Here is a 24,336-nt window from a genome sequence, read left to right as displayed (position 1 = left end):
AATCATTAATTCAGTTCAAGTAGGCCTAGTATAACATAAAATATAGTATTTCTGACAATTTTCTTTATTTCATGGAATTGAGTTATGAATAACAGTATCGCAATACTACTTGGTATCACAATACTTCAGCTGGTATAGTATCGTAACATGAATTAATGGTATCGTGACAACCCTAGTTTATAGTGTAGTGAATGCCAGGGCCACACACATATACTAGTGAGGACATTACATAGACTTCCATTGTTTTTTTTTATATCAGTTTAATGATCTTTTCTATGGCTTACCCCTAAACATAAGCATCATAGAAACGTGCAAAAACACTTATAACCCCCCCAAGGTCAAATAATACTGGTATTGCTACAGTTGTGGGGACATTTGGGGGTTCATAGTGTAGTGAATACCAGGTACACACACATATATATATATATATATATATATATATATACACACACACACACATATGTATATATATATTAGTAAGGACATTACATAGACTTCCATTGATTTTTTTCTATATCAGTTTAATTATGTTTTCTATGGCTTACTGCCAAACATGAGCATCACAGAAACATGTGCAAAACAATATAACCCCCCCTCCAAAAAAAAAAAACACTTTTAAACAAGTTCAGACAAATATCCTGACAAGTTGATTGTTATGATATTTTACTATATTTGATTACTTTTGACCCTCACAAGTATAGCTCAACTAGTACAGACACACACACACACACACGCACACACACACACACACAGATTCATATATGCACATGGATGATTGTCCACAATTCTGGCCTCTTATAGAATTAGGATGTCATAAAATAATCATATGCACCAACATACCCTAATAAGTGTGTGATGTTCAGAATGTATTGAAATCTTTAACACTTGTTACTAAGGTCAAGCTCTGAGTCAGGGTATTTTTAATCCAAGTGCAGCTGTTCTTGACCTCATCCTAAAGGATTTTGTTTACAGCAGTTTATTTTTTGCTGGTGATGCCTGTGGGATGTGCTTTTCTGATAGGCTTGATGCTGGAAACAAAAACAAAATGCAAAAAGAAACAAAATAAAACGGCTTAGAGGATGAATCTTGTTAGCAGTAACTTGAATGACGTATTTCAGTCATCCATAACGGTAGATATTGTCTTTTATCATCTGTATAAAACAAGATAAAATATGTTTGGCTGAATATATAAAGTGTACACCTAAATAAGGCTAATTTGTAAACTTCAGGACTTTTTTTGGTATTTGTTCTTAGTTAGGGATTTAAAAAAAGTCTTTGTTAAAGCATTACAAACTCTGAACCAAGACATGATTTTTTTTCTTAAGCTAAATATCTCTTTTGCTGGCTGTGTCTCACTGATTTGTTGATTTTTTTTATTATTGGTAATGTAGTTTTTCTCTATAAAGTACGCTATTAAGCATGGTTGTTTTAAAAGTGTTACATTATTTGTACAGATGTCAACAGGTGTGTCTGAACGGCCTGGCGGGTATTCTAGAAAGCTGGGTTAATTTACCATCTGCTAAACCTGAACTCTTGATTGGTTAACCCAAAACCTGCTTACCGTATGTCAGTTCCAAAACAGCTGATGAGAGTTATTTAAATCAACCTCCTGAAGATAACTGTAGTTTAATGCGCGCGCACGGTGCATACCTGAAGGCATTTTCAGTAGATCGTTGAATTCACAATTCACCATAGAAATCACGGTGGGAAAAAAGGGCAACACACTTTACAGAGGTGGAGCTGGAGGTTTTTATGCTGGTGTATAAGGAATTGAGGTCGATTATGAAGAAAAAGCAATACACATCTGCATCAACGAAGGAAAGAAATATAAGATAACAAATGGATAAGAAAAGAAAAAATTAATTATAAGAGAATTCGTAGGCGACGCAGTGGCGCAATAGGTAGTGCTGTCGCCTCACAGCAAGAAGGTCGCTGGTTCTAGCCTCGGCTGGGTCAGTTGGCGTTTCTGTGTGGAGTTTGCATGTTCTCCCTGCATTCGCGTGGGTTTCCTCCGGGTGCTCCAGTTTCCCCCACAGTCCAGAGACATGTGGTTTAGGTGAATTGGGTAGGCTAAAGTGTCCATAGTGTATGAGTGTGAATGAGTGTGTGTGGATGTTTCCCAGAGATGGGTTGTGGCTGAAAGGGCATCTGCTGCGTAAAACGTGCTGGATAAATTGGCGGTTCATTCCGCTGTGGCGACCCCAGATTAATAAAGGGACTAAGCCAAAAAGAAAGTGAATGAATGAGAATAAACATGCCACCCTCCCTTTTATTGCAATGAAAAAATTAATTGTAACTTTAACATCATTTTTGAGTGTGTTGTGTAACCATTCATGCATTTAATTTTCCTGCCATTAATTTCTTAATGCTACAATAATAATGTTTATTGACTAGTATATAAGGCTTATATAAATTGTAATCCTTCTGGAGCTAGAAGAACTCTGTCTAAAGTCAAAATTAAATACAGAAACATTCTCTTAAAAGGTAATATTTAATTACTGGAGCCATGTATTAAACACTCTAGAATATTGTTTCTGTCATGTAGCTCTCTGACAGGAGGCTGAGGGCTGTCTAACCAGCCTGATCTCAAGAGAAAATGTAAGTATTTTACGTTTTGTCAGTTTAGTGGCTAATTCGTACGAGTTCAGTCGAACGAAATTGTACGATTTTAAAAAGGAGGCGTGGCACCTAACCCCACCTCTAAACCCAACCGTCATTGGGGGAAGGGCAAATCGTACTAAATTGTACGAATTAAATCGTACGAATTCATACGAATTAGCCACTAAATCAAAAAGTTACGAATTGCCGTGAGATTGTGTTGATCCAGCTGCTGTGGGCCACCAAATAACTCTGAGGAGCTGTTCGGTCTCTTAATAAAGGCTATCAGTGGTTGAATTATTTGACCTTAAACCACACACACACTCGCTCCGCTGTGAGCACTGTTGTTCTTAAATGGCGCACTGACCACTACCCTATTGCCTCGCTCTGAAACATTTGGGTAATGATACACAGTGGTTTATGGCTGAGGAACTGTACAAAAGTGTATAAAACAGTTTAGTGCCAGGCATACTGTACAGATAGTTCTACACACTATTGCCACATACTGTTAAATGCCCTGACACAAAAACAAAGAGCCACACTAAATGTTTTCAATGGGAAGCGCAGACCTGTTTGTTAAATACATTAACGATTCTTTTAAAAAACACCAACACTCATCCCAATGAAAAAACCTATGTACTTATAAACCTCTCAAGATGAAAAAACTCGTATATGGGCTTACATTTATATTAGTTTTTGGTCAGCTCAAGACCAGTAATACTTGCATTACAAAAATATGTAGGTTTGTACAGTTTTTTACAAGTCAAAATTATTCGCCCTCTTGAACATTTTTTTTTCTTATTCTTTCAATATTTTCCAAATTATGTTTAACAGAGCAAGGGATTTTTCACAGTTTTTTTATATATATATTTATTTATTTATTTATTTATTTTTTTCGTAGTCTTATTTGTTTTATTTTGGCTAGAATAAAAGCAGTTTTTAAATTAAATAAAATTCAAACCCATTTTAAGATCAACATTATTAGCCCCCCTTATTTCTAATTCTCTACAGAACAAACCATCATAATACAATGACTTGTCTGATTACCCTTACTTGCCTAGTTAACCTAATTAACCTAGTTAAGCCTTTAAATGTCACTTTAAGCTGTATAGAAGTGTCTTGAAAAATATCTAGTCAAATATTATTTACTGTCATCATGACAAAGATAAACGTTATTAGAAATTAATCATTAAAACAATTATGTTTACATTTAGTCATTTAGCAGACGCTTTTATCCAAAGCGACTTACAAATGAGGACAAGGAAGCAATTTACACAACTGTAAGAGCAGCAGTGAACAAGTGCTATAGACAAGTTTCAGGTGTGTAAAGTCTAAGAAGTCCAAGCATTAGTAGTGTAAGTTTTATTTATTTTAATTTTTCTTTTGAGAGAGAGTACAGTTAGTGGTATAGCCAGAGAGGCAGTTACAGATTAGGAAGGAAAGTGGAGACTAAATAGTTGCGTTTTTAGTCGTTTCTTGAAGACAGCAAGTGACTCTGCTGTTCTGATGTAGTTAGGGAGTTCATTCCACCAACTAGGCAGATTGAATGTGAGAGTTCGGGAAAGTGATTTCTTCCCTCTTAGGGATGGAATAACGAGGCGACGTTCATTCACAGAAATGTGACGTTTAGAAATGTACAAGGGGCTAATAATTCTGACTCCAACCGTATATATCATTTTTATCCTCTGCATAACTGTTTTCTACTACAGTATCTTTATATTTTTTAAGTGTAAAAGCGCTTTGAGAATTGAGTTTTGAAGTTGCTAAATAATACTTGTATGTACTTTGTATGTAATAATTGGTATGTATGATAATGCAATTTAAATTTAGATTTTGTGTAATGAGCATGTTGTGGTTTTTATTAGTTACTCTGCATTTCTGTGTGTTTAACTTTTGGGTTTCGGCCTTGTTTGCCTCTCTACACAATGCAAATAAAGCTGATGTCAGTCCTGAGAAACTCACACACACACACACACACAGTCACTGCTTTGCTGAATGGATGTGACGTCTGAATTACAGCGGCTGATCTTATTTTTGCACACAAAAGACATTGAGTTGAATGAGAGAAAGGCTGAGGTGCAGAACAGAGGAAGAGTTTGAAAGGGGGATCAGAGCTGATGTCTGCGGGAACCATCCGAAAGCTTTTGTTGATCTCCCCAGAGGAGATATTCAATCATTGGCTTCACGTCATGTCAGGGAGAAACTGATACCAGCTGGCAGAGTGCGAAAAAAAACATGAGCTCCCCCATCAGCACAAAGGAAATAACTTCAGATGATTAATAAAGGCACTTATTAGATGCTAAATATACACGCTGGGTATTTAAGCACACAACAGGCAGATGGAGCTGTCAGTTATGGTCATCAAAGCAAATGTTACAGAGCAAATGGTAAATGTTTCCATGGCTCCTCTGTTGCAGTAGAGAGTTCAGTAAATTGGGAATTCGTGATTTGTTGATCATGCTTGTGTGTTTTTAGGGATGTTTTGAACATTATTATGATTGTATTACTGGTTCGATGAGGTTTTCTTGAAGTTGCAGGGCTTGTTATTATGATAGTATTGCAAGTTTAAATTGTTATTAAAAAATCAGCATATGTTAAAGTAATATTCATGAAAATGTGTGAATTCATAACATTAAATAAACTTTAAATTACATATACTTGCAATTAATTCTGTGTCCTAATTCACATACTTATACTACGCCCTAAAAGTATGCACTTTTTTTTGTAAAGATCTATACTTTTGAGTTGGTAACAGAAGAGTACAAGCTTTGGGACACACTACTTCCTCGTTAACAGATCGTTATGTTGCTTAGTTATGTCACCTGTTAATCATCTCGACACATCGTCCACATTTCTTCCATATTTAATTTGCTTATTGGAGAAGCAGCAGCAGGATAATCTGCCATTCGTGAGTCTTTCATGCAGAGAAATCTCGTCAGGTCTTTGGGTAATTCTGCATTCAGAAGTTAATGTCCAAAAATTGATATAAGTTCACGCAGATAAAATGTAACGTGGAAAACGCGGTTTAAATATTTTCCAGTGGGCTAGATCAGTGTTTCCCAACCCTGTTCCTGGAGGCACAGTAACAGTACATATTTTGGATGTCTCCATTATCTGACCCATTCATTTCAGGTGTTGGAGTCTCTTCTGATGTTATGATAAGATGATTCAGGTGTGTTTGATTAGGGAGAGGTTGAAAATGTGGACTTATGGTGTGCCTTTAGGAACAGGGTTGGGAAACACTGGGCTAGATATTGATTAACACTCATTGAAACAACTTTACAGAAGCCTCTCTGCTTCGGTTGGTCTTGCGTGTCCGCCATGTTTGTAGTTTGTTTACAATGTTTACAGTTACAAATGCTTAAAGCTTTTCACCCGCGTTTGTAGTTCTAATTAACGTCCAACGTGCAATGTATTGTGGGCAATATCAGCAGTTAGAGCAGGGGTCACCAATCTCGGTCCTGGAGGGCCGGTGTCCCTCCAGGGTTTAGCTCCAACTTGCCCCAACACACCTGCCTGGGTGTTCCAAGTATACCTAGTAAGACATTGATTAGCTTGTTCAGATGTGTTTGATTAGGGTTGGAGCTAAAATCTCCAGGACATCAGCCCTTCAGGAACAAGTTTGGTGACCCCTGGGTTAGAGTATGGACACTTCTACACTTCGAATTTTTACTAGAAATAGTAGAACATCCGGGAACCTTTGCATACTTTAATTTTTTTTTTTAAGCGTACTATGGTTTGGGACATACTAATCCTATTTTCAAATACTATTTAGGATGGATAGTATGCGAATTGGGACGCAGCCGAAATCTCTTTCTTGAAGTATTTTGCATTTTTATTTAAAATTGTAAAATAAAATATTTATAAATTGTTATAAAATAGAAATTGCATTTAGTATATTTAATAATTCCTCGTAAAATAAAAATGTGAAAGAAATAAGATATTGAGAGTTAAATAAATAGGTGGTATGTTTGTTTTTTATTTTTTAAATATATTTTATTTGTAGATTATTGTTGTAAAGAGTGTTATATGATTAAATGTTTGCTAAATAAATGATAAATTTGTAATGTTAATTTAATACTTTGTATTTTGATGGACTTGTTTTATCTATTTCAATATTTCAATTTACACAATTTATACAAAACAATAATAAAAATGTTTTTGTTAATTACATTTTAAACATTATAAACAAATATTGTGTAGTATGCACGCGTCTAGATAACTAGATCTAGATAAATATAGATACGCGTATTCTATCCATGCATCTTCCATCCATCTATAATAGAATCAGATAGTAGTTGTTATTATTATTAATATGATAGATGTATAGATAAATAGATGGATAGATTGAAAGAAATTATAAAAATCTATAATTATTGTTTTTTTTTTACTATTTAGGTTATAAAATGTCATGGATGTATTTTGGTATAAGCAATGAAATAAATGCCTAAAAATATAGTAAACATAATATATAATTAATATAACATAAACCTCATCTAGACAGTGACAGAAAGTAGATATTGAGATTATTTATTTGAATACTTTTTGCATTTTAATGAAAAATATTTGATCTATTTAAATATTTAAATTGACATAATTTATACCAAGTACATGTTTTTGTAAATTCCATTTTAAATATTGTAAACAAATATTATGTAGTTTACACACATCTAGATAAATATGGATAAATGTTATGAATATCTATCTATCTATCTATCTATCTATCTATCTATCTATCTATCTATCTATCTATCTATCTATCTATCTATCTATCTATCTATCTATCTGTCTGTCTGTCTGTCTGTCTGTCTGTCTGTCTATCTACCTATCTACCTATCTACCTATCTACCTATCTATCTATCTATCTATCTATCTATCTATCTATCTATCTATCTATCTATCTATCTGTCTGTCTGTCTGTCTGTCTGTCTGTCTACCTGTCTATCTACCTATCTATCTACCTATCTATCTATCTATCTATCTATCTATCTATCTATCTATCTATCTATCTATCTATCTATCTATCTATCTATCTATCTATCTATCTATCTAAACACATTTTTATTAATGTTTTGTATAAATTGTGTAAATTAAAATATTGAAATAGATTAAACATGTCTATCTATCTCATATTAATAATAATAATTGCTATTAGATTCTATCCATTTGTTAGATTAGACAGATTAAATGATTAGATTATAAAATATCATGCATGCATTTTAATACAAGCAATAAAATAAATTCCTTAAAATATAATAAACATCACTTTTGGTGTAGCTATGTTGGCAGGTCAATTTATTAATATCTGTTTTTTTCTGGACTGTAGCCACTGTTTCATAACCGCTCACAGCAGTGAACCAATAATAGCTGGCAGCAGTGTTAAGAATATCAGGCAGCATTAGTCAGTGTATTGCAGCAACGTGTGGTTCTAGTTACACTGTCAAATTTAAGTGGATTGAACATAAAACTATTAAGTTGTGCCAAAAAAAACTTAAAAATTGTGTTCCTTCAACTCAATAATAAATAAGTGGCTTAAGTCATTTTTTTCAGTGTAGGGCTGTACAATAAATCATTTCAGCATTGATATCGCACATCCACAATAGTCATATCTCAAGATCTCTACTCCTGAGTCTAAATGATAGTTGACCAGGAGCTACAGAATTGTGTTCAATCACTGTATTTATATGGATTTTATACGATTTATGCAACTAAAAAAAAAAATTTTTTCTCACTTAGAATTTTTGTCTTGTTTCTAGTCCAAATATCTACAATTTCAAAGCGAAAACAAGATTATTTGGCTTACCCCACTGGTAGATCATTTCACTTGTTTTAAGGAAAAACTCTTAAACTCTCATTATTTCTTATGAAGTTGAAAATAAATTGATAATGTTACTTGATCTAAGAATTTTAAGATATTTGTGGACTAAAAACGAGACAAAGCAAAGTAGGAAAAGCATCTTGCATTGTGATTATTCCATTTTTGTACCTGTAAAAGTCCCTAGAAAACCTTCAAATAGTGCTGTTTAAAGTATCTTGTGAAAGTGTGTTCATGTTGCAATGTTTATCGCAGAAAAATAAAGTATCGCGATATCAGATTTCTAGTCTTCAAGTAGTCGTGAAGTCTGAAATGAGCAGCTTAATTCTGGGTTTGGTTCTGGAGTGGCGGCAGGTATGAATGGAGGTCTGAGAATGAACTGCATCAGCAGAGGCTAAAATCTGCCTGACCACACACACGCGCACACACACACACACACACACACAGTCCTCATATGGTGCCTTTACATAATTGTTTTCCACTTATGGTGTTTGAGTGAAAGGTCATGTGTTTGGGTGGCTGACAGGAATAGTAAACTCGTCTGTGTGTGTGTGTGTGTGTGTGTGTGTGTGTGTGTGCGTGTGTGTGTGTGTGTGTGTGTGTGTGTGTGTTATTCCTCCTCTACTTCCACTTTGAGGCTGTTTGTGGTTGAACAGAGAAGTGTTTGAGTTCATTGTGAACTGAACTGTGCTGAAATTGATCATCTTTAAGCTGCTGTTTTTAGGTGATCAAATGAAATACATTTAAAGTTAAATATATTAGCCATTCAGTGAAATCGTAATGTGCTATATGCACACAGACATTTAATTTTCTGCCAGGCAGCCAGAGGACTTCCTGTGAACTGTCTTTCTATTACAAAATTGTCACGTTTAAGATCTGATTTAAGAATCAGCAATCTACACTGCCTGTTAGATATACGATATAAAGTGGGTCTCAGATCAGACAAGAAGCGCTGCATTAAATTCCATTCCCCCCTGCCATGTCTTTAAAGGGCACCTATGGTGAAAAATCTACTTTTCAAGCTGTTTGGACAGACATATGTGTAAGTATAGTGTATAAACTGTCATATTGGGGTGATATAAACACACCCACTCCTTTTGTTCCTTTTGGGAGGACTAGCCTTAAAGGGCCAGTACAAGAAAACAGCAAAAACTTTTTCCCAGCTATAATACAGACACTTCAAACAGCTATAATAAATAATCTGATGGGTGTTTTGAGCTGAAACTTTACAGACACATTCTGGAGACACAAAAGACTTATATTAAATATAAAAAAGGGGTAACCTAGGTGCCCTTTAAAATATGACCGTATATTTTACCCCAATATTTTCAATGGAATTTCTGCACTTGCCTGTTGCTTTTGACGACGCTAGTGGTTACAACAATCTTTCACCTCGTTTTACGCTTAAACAACTAAATGAATGCCTAAGTCTATTTAACTGAATGCATAGTAATTACATTACAAAATCAATGTTGTAAAAACAACCTTGAAAATAGTCACATTAAGCTTTCACTGAAAGTTTATCGTTGGCTTTAAAACTCTAGCTGTGCATAGAGCCCATTTAAAAAAAATCCCAAATGCAGTTTAATGGAGAGATTAGTTTTTTCCCAATACATTTTAGTTCAATTATATTTGTAGGTTACTATTTTAATTATTTCAGAAAGACTATGTTTCATATGATTTGACATTTAAAGGCATGATCGATTACTAAATATTACCTACACTGTAAAAAATGTCTTGTTTTTTTTTAATTTTTGAGTTGAATCAAATGAATGTTTTTAGTCATCTGAACTTGTATCAATCAAACTGACAGAAATATTAAGTATAACTTGTCATAATTTAAAATAATTAGTTGAAACTTGATTGACTTAAATAAGTTAAAGCAACATATAAACATTTGCTGTCATGACTTGTTGGCATAATTTTTATTTTACAGTGAATATTCGATGGAAGTTGGCTGGATTCCTAAACCATAATAGCTTGAATAGACCCTTTTCACATTTCTAGGGTTTCTCAGTAGCAGAAGTCATCATAGTAGTAGGGTATAGAGAGCAGTGAACGGGAGAGTACAATAAATAATTTTTTTATTATCCTTTTTGTTGAAATAATGAAAGAAAAACATATCGGTGTTACCAAGACTTTCAGAAAAAGGAAAACAATTAGACTGATCACGGCAACCATAGGATAGAATAACGTCCAATTTACTCTCAGCCCCATAGACGCTGCATTACAAACACCTTACATAAGTGGTAATTAATTTTTTGTAATTTGACGCAAAGAAGATATACTACATATATAAATGTTCATATGTTTTACAAAATAAAATCTAAATATTAAAAACTTTCAGGGATTTAGGATTATGATGACCATTAAACCCGCCATAACAGTCATGTGAAAATGGTCCATAAATAATAAATGATTTTTTTGTCGTTGCCATGATGACAGTTTTTTTTGCAAGATGCAAACTCAATTTAAATACTTAATTATGTTAACAATGCAGGTTAGGTTAATTAGGCAAGTCTTTGTACAATAGTGGTTTGTTCTGTAGCCCCCCCCCCCCCCCCCCAATAGTAATGTGTGTATGTATATGTATACATATATGTATATGAGGGAAACTGGAGCACCCGAAGGAAACCCACCTGAACACAGGGATGCCAACTGACCCAGCAGGGTCTCGAACCAGCAACCTTCTTGCTGTGAGGCGACTGTGCTACCAACTGAACCACTGTGCCAACCCTCTTACAAGCAACAGATAAACAAACTTAGTTTTCGATCGTCACATCACGCATACGCGAATTATTTAAATATCAATGTTCCTGTTCAACACAAAAATGTTTGTCCTGAAAACTCAGTTAAACATGTAGACATAACATTTAGCGAATATTGTTGACATAACATATATTTTTATGTAGATCAATAGTTAATCAAAATTCTTAGTATATATGACAGAAAAAGTACAGTGCGCTGAACAAATTTTTACAGTGCAGAACAACCCATCGTTATACAATAACTTGCCTAATTACCCTAACCTGCCTAGTTAACCTAATTAACCTAGTTAAGCCTTTAAATGTCACTTTAAGCTGTATAGAAGTGTCTTGAAAAATATTTAGTCTAATATTATTTAGTCATCATGGCAAAGATAAAATAATAAAAAAAAAATAATAATCTGCTCTCCGTTCAACAGAAATTGGAGAAAAAATAAATAAACAGGGGGGCTAATAATTCGGACTTCAACTGTGTGTGTGTGTGTGTGTGTGTGTGTGTGTGTATTGACCTTAAAAAATGCTTTTAATCTAGATAAAGTAAATAAGACTTATAAAGTTTCCTTGCTTGCATTAAACAGCACTTGGGAAATACAGTATTTGGAAAAAAGTATAAAAATTTCTCAGGAGGGCTAATAATTTAGCCTTCAACTGTACATCAGACAGATTGAGTATGTTCTGAATCAGTGTTTCTGCATTGCATCAGCTGCCATGCTGGAACTGTTTGTGTGGATTATTCATGTCTTCATTTGTCAGTTTAGTCACTTGTCCTAAAATAGAAACAGAAGCAGCTCATTACACTGTGCTAATGTCTGTCGAATGCATTTACAGTTGAAGTCAGAATTATTAGTCCTCCTGAATTATTAGCCCCCCTGTATATTTTTACTTCGGTTTAATGGAAAGAAGGTTTCTTTTAACACATTTTTTAGACATAATCGTTTTAGTAACTCATCTTTAATAACTAATAATCATCTCATAATCATCTCTAATAATTTTATCTTTGCCATGATGACAGTAAATAATATTTTACTAGATATTTTTCAAGATACTAGTATTCAGCTTAATGTGACATTTAAAGACTTAACTAGGTTAATTGGGCAAGTCTTTGTATAATGATGGTTTGCTCTGGTGACAATCAGAAAAAAAATTATTGCTTAAGGGGATTAATAAGATTGATCTTAATTTTTTTTTTCAAACGCACTCCTGATCTTCATTTCTTTCTGCTTTCAGGCCTCTTGATGCTCTCATCTGACTGACCTACACACCAGATCAGGTAATTCATCTATGGACTTCTATTTTTTCAACATTTGATTAATTCACCCCCCCCCCCCCCAGTATATTTATAGGACTCAACAAGTAATTACAAAATATTATTTGAATATTATTGTACATTTCAAGGCTGGGCTGATAAACGTTATGATATAAAATCACTATTAACTATGTCACTAACAATCATAAGCTCTGAACTTTTTTTACTCTATATTGATCTAAGAGTCAATGGCTGTGTCCGAAACCGCATACTTCCATACTCTACAGTACACTAAAATCAGTATGCAAGTTGAGTAGTATCTCCGAATTCACAGAACTCGAAAATCAGTATGCGAGGAGTACTCGGATGACTTACTACTTCCAACTAGATTCTGAAGTGCTCATCTCATGCACACTGCGCTATCCCAAGGTGCCCCATGAGAGAATTCAGGTGACGCAACTGACGCGGGTAGGCCATGTGATCATGACAAAATGGCGGATGTAGTACCTCCAAATTCCATTCAAACTGTATAGAACATACTTTTTTAATAGCCGAGTAGTACGTTTAAATTCAAATGCAGTACCTGTTGAGTAGTAGGCGGTTTCGGATGCAGCCAATCACACGGCAAAATATGCAACAGTGGGAATTTGATATTGATAAAAAGTGTGTTGATATTAGAGATGCACCTAATTTATGGCCACCAAAAATTTATCAGGCAAAAACATTTAATGGACCCTCTAATTTTTGTGGCTTCAGTCATTGTTGGGGTACTCTTTTAAATCTGAAAGCATTAGCAACTTATATAGAAATTGTTATCACTCAATATGGAAAATAGTTATCGAGATTGTATTTTTGCCATATCACCCAGCCCGAGTACAGAGTTTGATAAGAGAATGAAAATAAACTGATCCAAAATTATTGTAATAAGTATTGACAACCCCCCCCCCCATTTATATTTAAATATAAATAAAATGTTTACTTCTTTATAAATAAACATTATAAAAATATGAAATGAAAAGTAGTTATTTATTTATAAATATTTATTTGTATTTAATCATGCATTCATTTTCTTCTCGGCTTAGGCCCTTAATTAATCTGGGGTCGCCACAGCGGAATGAACCACCAACTTATCCAGCATATGTTTTATGCAACGGATGCCTTTCCAGCTGCATCATGAACATTTTGACCGGTAGAGAAGGAGCATGAACAGGCATCCCAAACAATTGTAAAAAGTATTGACCCCCAAAATATATTTAAATATAAATAAAACATTAGTTTGTTTATGATTTTCAAACTATTTATATCTAAATATTTATTTATTTATATTTTATTTAAATATTTGAAAAAAAAAATCATTTGCCAACCAGAAGTCTGGTCAGATGAGCTATCACAAAATATAGAAGGATGTAAAAATGAACAGTCATCCAGTATGCAGGGAATGTACATTTCTATTAACATCGGATTGATTTTATTTACCTTAAAGGTGCTGTATGAACGTTTTTGACTCTTCTAAAGCATAAAAATACCATAATATGTTGGCAGATATTTAAGAAACATGCTAAGTGAACAACAATTGAAAAACAATGCTGAAGTCAGATATTCTGCTTTGAAATGTGCTTTCCGTACCGGAACGTCTGTCTTTCTTTTGGTCCCTTTAACCTACCCTCTGCCAGTTTAGGCAATTATATTTCAGCACCCCGGGACGCCTTGGTGGAAAACAGCGTATTTCATTCATTCATTCATTCATTCATTCATTCATTCATTCATTCATTCAGGAAGGCTCCAAAGCATGTGTCCGTGACCGAAATGCGACCTCCGGTAGACAGTAACAGACTCTGAAATGAGACACAGATTCAGAGTTTCACATGAGGTTATTAATTAGCAAATAATATCAATATTATCAGCGTAAACACTAGGTGAGCAGGTCACATTGTAACTCTGTGTCCTAACAACACGCAACGTGATGAGATTTGCAGTGATAAGCAATTTGGCTGTTTGCACCAGACAAAACATGACAGAAATTTAAATACAGCCATTCAGAAGCACAGAATATACGTGCACTCACTGCACTTTAATGAAATGGTGAGGTTTAAGATATATTTAATACATATTAACTCTCTTTAACATTAGTAAATGTAGATGCTGAATCACTGATATGTGTTTGCTTGCACTGAGTCACAGTTCTGAAGTTCAATTTCACACAGTTTATTTTGAAGAAAGATAAGAGGTGAACTATTTGCTGCTCTGTCATTATGGCAATAAATGTCATGTAAAATGCCATTCTAACTCTCATTGTTGTCATTTAACGCTGAATAAAGCACATGAGGTGTACCTGAGGGGATCATTGTCAGTTTTCAGAAGAAATAGAAGCCGTTTCTAATACATCAATTTCAGGTGTTAGTTAGAACAAAATAGGCCTTAAATCAGCCTTTAGGCTTGATAGTCTGACACGCTCCTGTTGGTTTTCAATCTGGCAACCTGTGCTTGCATGTGTTTTGATCTAGGAGTGCAATATTGAATCAAACTTACACACTGCACCTTTAATGTATATGTAAAAGTGTAGCTACAGTGTGTGTGTGTGTGTGTGTGTGTGTGTGTGTTATTGGCAGATACACGACATTAAATTAGCCAAATTAGGGGCATAAATACTTGATCAACACATCACTAGTTTAATTTCCCACAGCCAAAGTGTGTGTGTGTTTGTGTGTGTTATTGGTTTTTAGCATGTCTGTGTGAGGAGTGTTAATGCGAGTTCAGGATGCTGGAATGTTTTAGCGCTGACTTGCTGCATATCTGGACGCAGCGTTACAGATGAGAAATCATTCCCATTCAAGAGGGCTTCACTGCAGAACATGTAAAGGGATTTGAAGGCAGTACAGACAAAACATTATTGAATGGATAAAAGACAGACGCTTTACTTGATGTTTTACATCTGCTTTTGTGTGTGTCTGTGTTTTTACTGTTGTCAGTGTTCGTGCGTGTGTGTGTGTGTCCCAGGGGATTATGGGTAAGTCTCAGCGGAGACCCTCAAATCCCTGCAGGAATGTGTGTGTGTGTGTGTGTGTGTGTGTGTGTGTGTGTGTGTGTGTGTACACATGCTTCAGTGCTTCACAGTAAGCAGAGAGAGATTGGGTTTGTTCTCATTGAGATGCAACTGTTTGCGAAATACAGTTGTGTGTCAGCTGTCAATGAAGGAATGAGTTGTTGTTGTATTTCTGTTGTATTTTGGGCTGCACGGTGGCTTGGTGGTTTTCTTTCGGGTGCTTTCTTTTGGCTGTAGTGTATGAGTGTGTGTTAATATGAGAATGTATGGGTGTTTCCCAGTACTGGGTTGTGGCTAGAAGGGCATCCTCTGCGTAAAACATATGCTGGAATAGTTGGTGGTTCATTCTGCTGTGGTGACCGCTTATAAATCAGGGACCAAGCCAACGGAAAATGAATGAATGATAAATTGTTCAAAATTAGAATGTACACTCACCGGCCACTTAATTAGGTACACCTTTCCAACTGCTCATTAACGTAACTTTCCTAATCATTTCCATTTTCCAATCACATGGCAGCAACTCAATGCATTTAGGCATGTAGACATGGTCAAGACAACCTGCTGCAGTTCAAACCGAACATCAGAATGGGGAAGAAAGGGGATTTAAGGACTTTGACGTGGTTGTTGGTTCCAGACAGGCTGGTCTGAGTATTTCAGAAACTGCTGATCTACTGGGGTTTTCACGCACAACCATCACTATGGTTTACAGAGAATGGACTGAAAAAGAGAAAATAACCAGTGAGCGGCAGTTCTGTGGGCGCAAATGCCTTTTTGATGCAAGAGGTCACAGGAGAATGGGTGGACTGGTTCCAGCTGATAGAAAGGCAACAGTAACTCAGGTAACCACTCGTTACAATTGAGGTCTGCAGATGAGCATCTCTGAACCCACAACACATCCAACCTTGAGGTGGATACAGCAGCATAAGACCACACCGGGTGCCATTCCTGTTAGCTATGAACAGGAAACTGAGGCTACAATTCGCACAGACTTACCAAAATTGGACAATAGAAGATTGGAGAAAACGTTGCCTGGTCTGATGAGTCTCGATTTCTGCTGTGAAATTTGACATTCCATCCCTTTATGAGCACAGTGTCTCCATCTTCTGATGGCTACTTCCAGCAGGATAACGCGCCATGTCATAAAGCGCAAATCATCTCAGACTGGTTTCTTAAACATGACAATGAGTTCACTATACTCAAATGGCTTCCACAGTCACCAGAACTCAATCTAATAGAGCACTTTTGGGATGTGATTGAACGGGTGATTCGCATCATGGATGTGCAGCCGACAAATCTGCAGCAACTGTGTGATGCTATCATGACAATATGGACCAAAATCTCTGAGGAATATTTCCAGTACCTTATTAAATCTATGACACAAAGGATTAAGGCAGTTCTGAAGGCAAAGGAGCTTCAACCTGGTACTAGTAAGGTGTACCTAATAAAGTGGCCAGTGAGTGTGTGTGTGTATATATATATATCCAAAAAAATCTAAAATGGCATTTTGCTGAAAAAAGGTATCCAACCCATGATTTAATCTTTCATTAATTTTCTTTAATTGAATAAAATGACACATTTACCAGAATATCTATTATTTTCTTCATTTATTTTATTCACCAAAATGCACAATTCCTATATCATGCAAAAATGTAATCTTGATTTGGTTTTGTTTATTTGGGATGTGATAAAATATCTAAATATTTAGATTCTTTTTTATGTCTTTCTCTCTATATTACACACATCATTCCATTACTGTCATGCAGAGTTTTAAAAATGTATTCACCATGGAAAAAAATCCACTTGAACTCCACTTGTGTTGCGACAGATACATAAACATGAGTAAAACACAGTTGGAAGAGCTTTCATACTTAACCATTTCAAGTGTTCAGAAGTGTTTCCATCACGCTCTGATGTCTGATTTCTTTCTCTCTTTCTCTGTGTGTTTGTGTGTAGGATGATAGAGGAGGGACGGAAGGCCAGTGTCATGGCCGACCGGAAGCAGCTCTTCATGGACATGAGTGAGTGATCTTTAACCCAGTTCACACACTCATGCATCTGAATATAAAGTGTGATTTTTGGTAAAGTGTCCAGAATCTCAGTATTGTAATAAAATAAACAGAGATGCACTGATTGCAATTGTTTTTTTTGTTTTTTTTTTTGGCTTATTCAGATTTTTGGTAAGTTTTCCGATTTTTCCAAAATACTTTAATTGAAATCATATACAAAAAAACCTTTATAATGAATGAATAAATAATTGATTTAAAGAATTATTTCAAATTAATAAAAAATTATTTATAAAAATAAATGTATAGAATAATGGGACATGGTGGCTCAGTGGTTAGCACTGTCGCCTTACAGCAAGAAAGTCACTGGTTTGAGTCCCGGCTGAGCCAGTTGGCATTTCTAATGGAGTTTGCATGTTCTCCCTGTGTTGATGTGGGTTTCTTCCGGGTGTTTTCCCCCACAGTCTAAACACAGGCGCTATAGGTGAATTGAATAAACTAAATTGGCCGTAGTGTATGAGTGTGTATGAATGTTTCCCAGTACTGGGTTGCATCTGGAAGGGCATCCGCTGTGTGAAACATATGATGGATAAGTTGGCAATTCATTCCGCTGTGGTGACCCCTGATGAAAAAAGGGACTAAGCCGAAGACAAATGAATAATTAGAAATAATAATTCATTATTAAAAAAAAAAAACATTAATTTTCCTCAAACTGCCACAACACTAGCAAAACGTGTAATTTTTATAACTGTTTATAACTTTTTACTGACCACATTTACATTATTTTTTCACTTTTTTTTTGTATTTTTTTTTTTTTTTTTTTTTTTTTTAATTTCATTGGCACAAAAATTCTGATACAGACTGTAACATGTCAACATAATTTTTTACAACAGTTTTAAAATAATGGGAAAAAAGGAAAAGAAAAAGAAGTCAGGAAAAAATTGGGAAGAAAAAGAAAAGTAAAATAATTCGCTGTTTCTGTTAGGCTTTAATTGCAGCTTTTATTGTTCAAATATTCACTGAATGGGTTCCATGAGGCCTGGGCGATTTGGCCTAAAATCTAAATCTCGATTAATTGAACAACGTAACTCGATTAAAATTAATGAACAATTACTTTTTATTATTTCTTAATTTTTTTTGCCCTCATAGTTCACTGATGATTTTTGTACAATAAATATGCTTGCATATTATAAGCGAGAGGTTTTTGAATGAAGGGTGCATTACTTGATTTAAAAATAATTGAAGGAAACACACACTATATATTTTTTGCATCAATGCTAAATAACTGAAATAAAACACACATTGACTAAAATGAACTTTTCTAATAACAAAGTGAAAATAAATAACGCTCTTTTGGATACAAAATTCATTATTTTCAGTGTTTTTCATAATAAAAGTAGAAAGTAAGCAGCATCTCTTCCAAGTAAATCAACCCTTGTAGATCCTGCAAATAATATTTTAAACGGTGCATTTCTTGCATCTTCTGTAAACAAAATAACAAAAACAAGTTAATGAAAATTAATAATTTTGATGTAATGGAAAAAAATAGCTGTGCATTTATACTTCTGCATGCTGTTTGTGTTGCTCTGTAATAACACTTCTGTAACGCTAGCTGGCAGTATATTTTATGTTCCTCTGAGTGGAGTTTCTTCGTGGGTGTTTTGTTTTTTCTGAACACTACCTTAATGTACAAGTAGCTAAAACTTGCTCATTCAGAGGCGGCTGACGTGCAACAACCTTAATTATAAGGTAAACAAAAGTCTCCATATGGAGCTCTTCAATGGGACTCGACACTTTTAAACACTCGCTCCATCAGGCTCGCTGCTCCCCCACGGCTCTCCGCGCTGTCATCACTGATTCCAATCCGACCAATCACAAAGTAATATTTTTTGAGAGGTGCGTTGGTATGCAACCACGCAAAGGCTGTGCTGGACCATACCCGTGTGCTCGATGCAGAAGTATAAATCAGCCTTGATGGAGCAGAGTCACGTGACTCCACATGTGGTAGGGAAAGTAATCGAAAAAATCGCCCTGGAAAAACTAGGTCAATTATAGGTTCTGAAAAGTTCTGAATTTTGATTACTTTTTGATTATTCGCCCATCCCTAGGTTTCATGTTACATTAATTATTTTTAAAAACTCATCCTCAGCTTTTTTTCAGGACTCTGTGATATTAGAATTTCAAAAGGCCACTATTTATTTAAAGTATAACAATTCAACGTCTGTACTGTCATTCTTTATAACATTAATATTTACTTACAGAATATAAACATACATTACTTTATTCAGAATATAAACATACATTACTTTATTCAGAATATAAACATACATTACTTTATTCAGAATATAAACATACATTACTTTATTCAGAATATAAACATACATTACTTTATTCAGAATATAAACATACATTACTTTATTCAGAATATAAACATACATTACTTTATTCAGAATATAAACATACATTACTTTATTCAGAATATAAACATACATTACTTTATTCAGAATATAAACATACATTACTTTATTCAGAATATAAACATACATTACTTTATTCAGAATATAAACATGCATCACATTGAATCAGTCCTCTGTGCCTCAATAACTGTTTGGTTTAGCTCAGTTACCAAATCAAACCTTCGAAGACTACGTCGAATAGGTCGGGCTGCTGAGCGAATCACTGGGACAACCCTCCCTGCTCTGCAAGAAGTGTACTTATCCAGAGTGAGCAGAAAGGCTGCCAAAATCACTCTGGACCCCTCACACCCTGCACACTGCCTCTTTGAACTTTTACCTTCTGGTTGACGCTACAGAGCATTGTGGACCAGAACAGCCCGACACAGAAACAGTTTCTTCCCTCAGGCAATCCATCTCTTGAACCAACATCACTATTTGCTATACACTTTTTATACACATATACACTTATTTAACAACACACTTGCTCACACACAGCTGCACATATAACGTTGTATATAGTAATATACCTGTACATACACTTAATTTGTATATTTGCACTCACTACTTACTTCTATTTTTAACATATATTTATTATCTGTTTTTTGTCCTGTCTCTGTAGTTCTGTTGCACTGTAGAAGCTCTGTCACGAAAACTAATTGCTCGTATGTGTGAACATACCTGGCAATAAAGCTTTTCTGATTCTGATTCTGAATATATTTTAAATTCCAGGACCATAGAAAAAGCTAGCAACAATTTGTTTTATGGCAAATTAGTATGGCTTTAAGAGGAAGTATTCCTTTTTTTTTTGAGAGAGAGAGAAAAAGCCTGATCTTTTAGCTGCAAGCAGAACATAACATTTTTTTTTAGCAGTGCTGAGCAGTGTGGAGGGTTTTTTTTGTTTCCAGTTAAGTAAAATCAATATATACCGATGCATCTCTAATCCTAAATGTATAATGCACTTTAGTAATGCCCTGTTTTTATTGTTATTAGACTTTTAAGAGAGTGATTTGTATTTTGTGCATTATTTTTTATTTATTGTATTATTTTTGTAATCTTTTTATTGCTATAAACCTAAATGTTCTATAAGAGTGCGTCACTTTATTTTGAGGTACAATTCCTACTATTATTAAACAATTAACAAAGACTTTTAGCACAATAAACTACTAATTTGCTTGCATATTAATAGTTAGGAAGATGGTAGTTAGGTTTAGGTATTGGATAGGACAAGCGATGCAGAAAAAGATCATACTTTTATATGTAGAAATGTATATTAATAATAAGCTAGTAATGAAAAGCCAGTATTTAATAGTGGGAATTGGTAGTTAAGCTAAAGTGTGTACTGAAAGTGTTGTTTATAAATGTTTGACTATAAAATAACTATTTATTCTTGTATGGAAATAATCTCTAAACTCCCTTTTTGATTTTTCAGAGACGCAGAATTATGACACCATCCGGCTGTCCACGTATCGCACCGCCTGCAAACTCAGATTCGTTCAGAAGAAATGCAACCGTGAGTAATAAAACTGACCAGTGTTACAAGAAATGCGATGCTGCAAAAATGTTGTGTTTTCAAGTTAGTTTCAAAGTTTAAATATCAGCTTTGCCTTATAGCCAAAAAATACATTGTATTGGCCAAACTATTAAACTGCTACAGGATCCAATCAGGCAGCTTCACACTTTGTATGGAATTACATCGAAATAAAGGTAGAAATGACCTCGATTAACGATTTAACAGATACAGATACAGATCCTCTCTCAGTGATGATCATCACATCACATATCCACCTCACATTCAACCTGACTTCAGTGCACTTGTTCAGCCCAACACAAGAATTCTGTCACTGAACATAAAAAAATTATGAATAAATGAATGAATGGATCAATAAATAAAAATGAACTAAGTTGAAGCAATCAAATAAACAACCCCATAGCATTTATGTGAAGTTGATATTGTGATGCTGGTCTTTAAAATACTTGTTTAAAATATTTTTGTGTAAAAGTGATCCTTTTTTAAACTTGAGAGTTTTTAATGAACGTTTACTCAATAGTTTCACAGAATGTATATAAATTTTTTTTATTTTATTTATTTATTTATTTTTAAGTAAATGAACTGTATTGGTCTGGTCCAAGTGTACCACATGCCTGCTTCTGAGTGAAGGTCCTGGACATTATATCGCCCCCTGGGGGCTGGCTGCAGTACAAGTCATAAAACCCGCCTCCTCTGTGTTCATGAACTAGACTTGAGCCCAAATAAAAAAATTAAGTACACTTGCAATAAAATGTCCTGAAAGATAGTTCTGGTCAATTAAAGCACTGGTTATCGTGCTGATATACTGATATATCCGTATGTTTTTAGCCAGTAATTTAATGCTATAAAAAACGGGACATGTCATCGTGATTGACAGCTTCTCTAAGCAGACCGTCGGAGGTTCGGAAGGAGATCGAAGTGTTATTATTTGATTTCTGTGTTATTTTACCATGATGAAGTGAGTTGTTCATCAGTAATCTATACTTTCTTACATACAGGATCTGGTGGAACACTGTTTATTTAGTAAGGTCAGGGCTTTATCTGCTTTATTAGTTTGCTGATACACGCCTAGCCATGATGGGGAAAATACAGGTAATCGCTATCTAGTAGTAATTCTCTTTATGGGTCTGAAAGAATAATTAGGATGACAAAACCAATGTTAACCGATCTCCTGTAAAGTTTTTTGAATTTGATTTACATTCATTTTGAGTTTTGGCATGTTATTGAGTTAATCTACTGAATTTGCTGTTATATATTAATGTTCTAGAAACCGAATGAGAACATTAATAACAAATACAAAAATCAATAAAAAATACAGCTGAAAATGTTTATATACATCATGTATCGTTGGCTTTTTATTTGAAAGCTCCTAATAAACGCATTAAAATGAATGTAAATATAATTGTAGGCATCGAATAAACCAAATTAAAACGGAGGCAAAATATGATAAACTATATACAAGCCATGTTAATCTAATCTAATGTTGCAGCAGCTGATAGGCATCATTTGATGTATTAATACTGCTAAGTTTATTGTACAAATTGATAAGGATTATATAGTGCAGGGATGGGATGTGTAAATATCTTGTTGATATTTAGAAATCAGAATCAGAATCAGTTTTATTGCCAAGTGTGCTTCACACACACAAGAAATTTGTTTTGGCTACAGAAGCTTCCAGTGTACATAAAGTGACAAGTGACAACACAAAATAAATCTGAAAAAATAAAATAATAATAATAAAAAATGATGAACATTAAACAGATGCGGTTAGTCAAGAAACCTGGATGTTGAGTTGTATGTACAGATTGTTATAAATATACAGGTTATAAGGTGCTGTGTACAAGTGCGAATGTAGAAAGTATTGCATTGTATTTATTTTTGCAGTATTTATTTTTTAATTGCACGATTTGTCCCGCAAGGTAAATAGCTGTCCATGGTGTGTATATTTTGGGTTGTGTTGATTTGTTAATTAAAAATGAAAACCTTTCTTAAAATGTATGTGTTGTTTTTACGTATGTTATTGTTCATATTTTTACATTATTATTTTCATTATTTCTACCCCTATGAAGATAACAAATACCAACAACCCTGTTATAAGAGAAATAATTATTTGTGCTCATGGTTAAGTCTAATTTAGGCTAGAGTGTATAAAAGATTGTTTATTTTGAAGTCCAACATGTATTGTTTTTATTAAATTATTAAAAACAGCTTACATCACACAGTTTTTAATAAATCGTATAGACCTTTTTCTTTGAATGCAAAATTACCCATTATGCTTTGGGTGTATGTGCAAGGAGAATGCTAAGAATTTCCGGTCAGCAGCTGTTGCGGTTAAACAGTCACATTCAGACACTCTTAAACGATAGTTTTAATCAATTTTATTTGCTTTAAACGCACCACCTCCTGGACTGATTATTTAAAAAAAATGCAATCTAATAGGATGGAAAACCACTGCTGTGAGGCATTTTCCCCTTGTTGTCAGACGGCATCTTGTGCCATTTAAATGAAGCCTCGTCATCGCTAAAGTCAACATTTTCTCTTTCTTTCAAATATATAGCCAACCCATACAAATGTCATTCACCGAAATGTTTGACACACACACGTAGCCTGTACTGTCCCACTGACACATTGATTTAATAAACATCACAAGTGATAATAAAGTGCCATTTTGAAATGACAGAAACACACAAACCGTGGTAAATACAACACTAACTAAATGAAAAATAACTGCTCCCGATTAGAATCGACGAGCAAATCAGCCAGAATAGAATCAGTAACAGATTTTATTGGTCATTTTTGGAAATTGCATGGCTTACATACCTGCTAGTTTCATGCTAGTTTCATGCCATGTACAATGTGTGTGCATTGAAGAGTACAGGATA

At 34.5% G+C, this 24,336-nt stretch overlaps 1 protein-coding gene across 1 annotated transcript in view; it reads left to right on the top strand.

Moving 5' to 3' along the window:
• The window catches only part of dtnba (dystrobrevin, beta a), a 63,025-nt gene that overhangs the window by 5,590 nt on the left and 33,099 nt on the right, over window positions 1-24,336 (top strand). Inside the window, exons 2-4 of the mRNA XM_056480698.1 lie at window positions 12,406-12,448; window positions 17,421-17,485; window positions 21,356-21,436. Coding sequence (XP_056336673.1) covers window positions 17,422-17,485; window positions 21,356-21,436 — 145 coding nt within the window. The 5' untranslated portion in view covers window positions 12,406-12,448; window position 17,421. The remainder of the gene's footprint in view (window positions 1-12,405; window positions 12,449-17,420; window positions 17,486-21,355; window positions 21,437-24,336) is intronic.

The sequence above is a fragment of the Danio aesculapii genome, chromosome 20 (assembly GCF_903798145.1).
Source record: "Danio aesculapii chromosome 20, fDanAes4.1, whole genome shotgun sequence".
In the NCBI taxonomy this organism is placed as follows: Eukaryota; Metazoa; Chordata; class Actinopteri; order Cypriniformes; family Danionidae; genus Danio; species Danio aesculapii.
The sequence above is the reverse complement of the archived record's forward strand: the minus strand, read 5'-3'. Positions and strand labels throughout refer to the sequence as shown.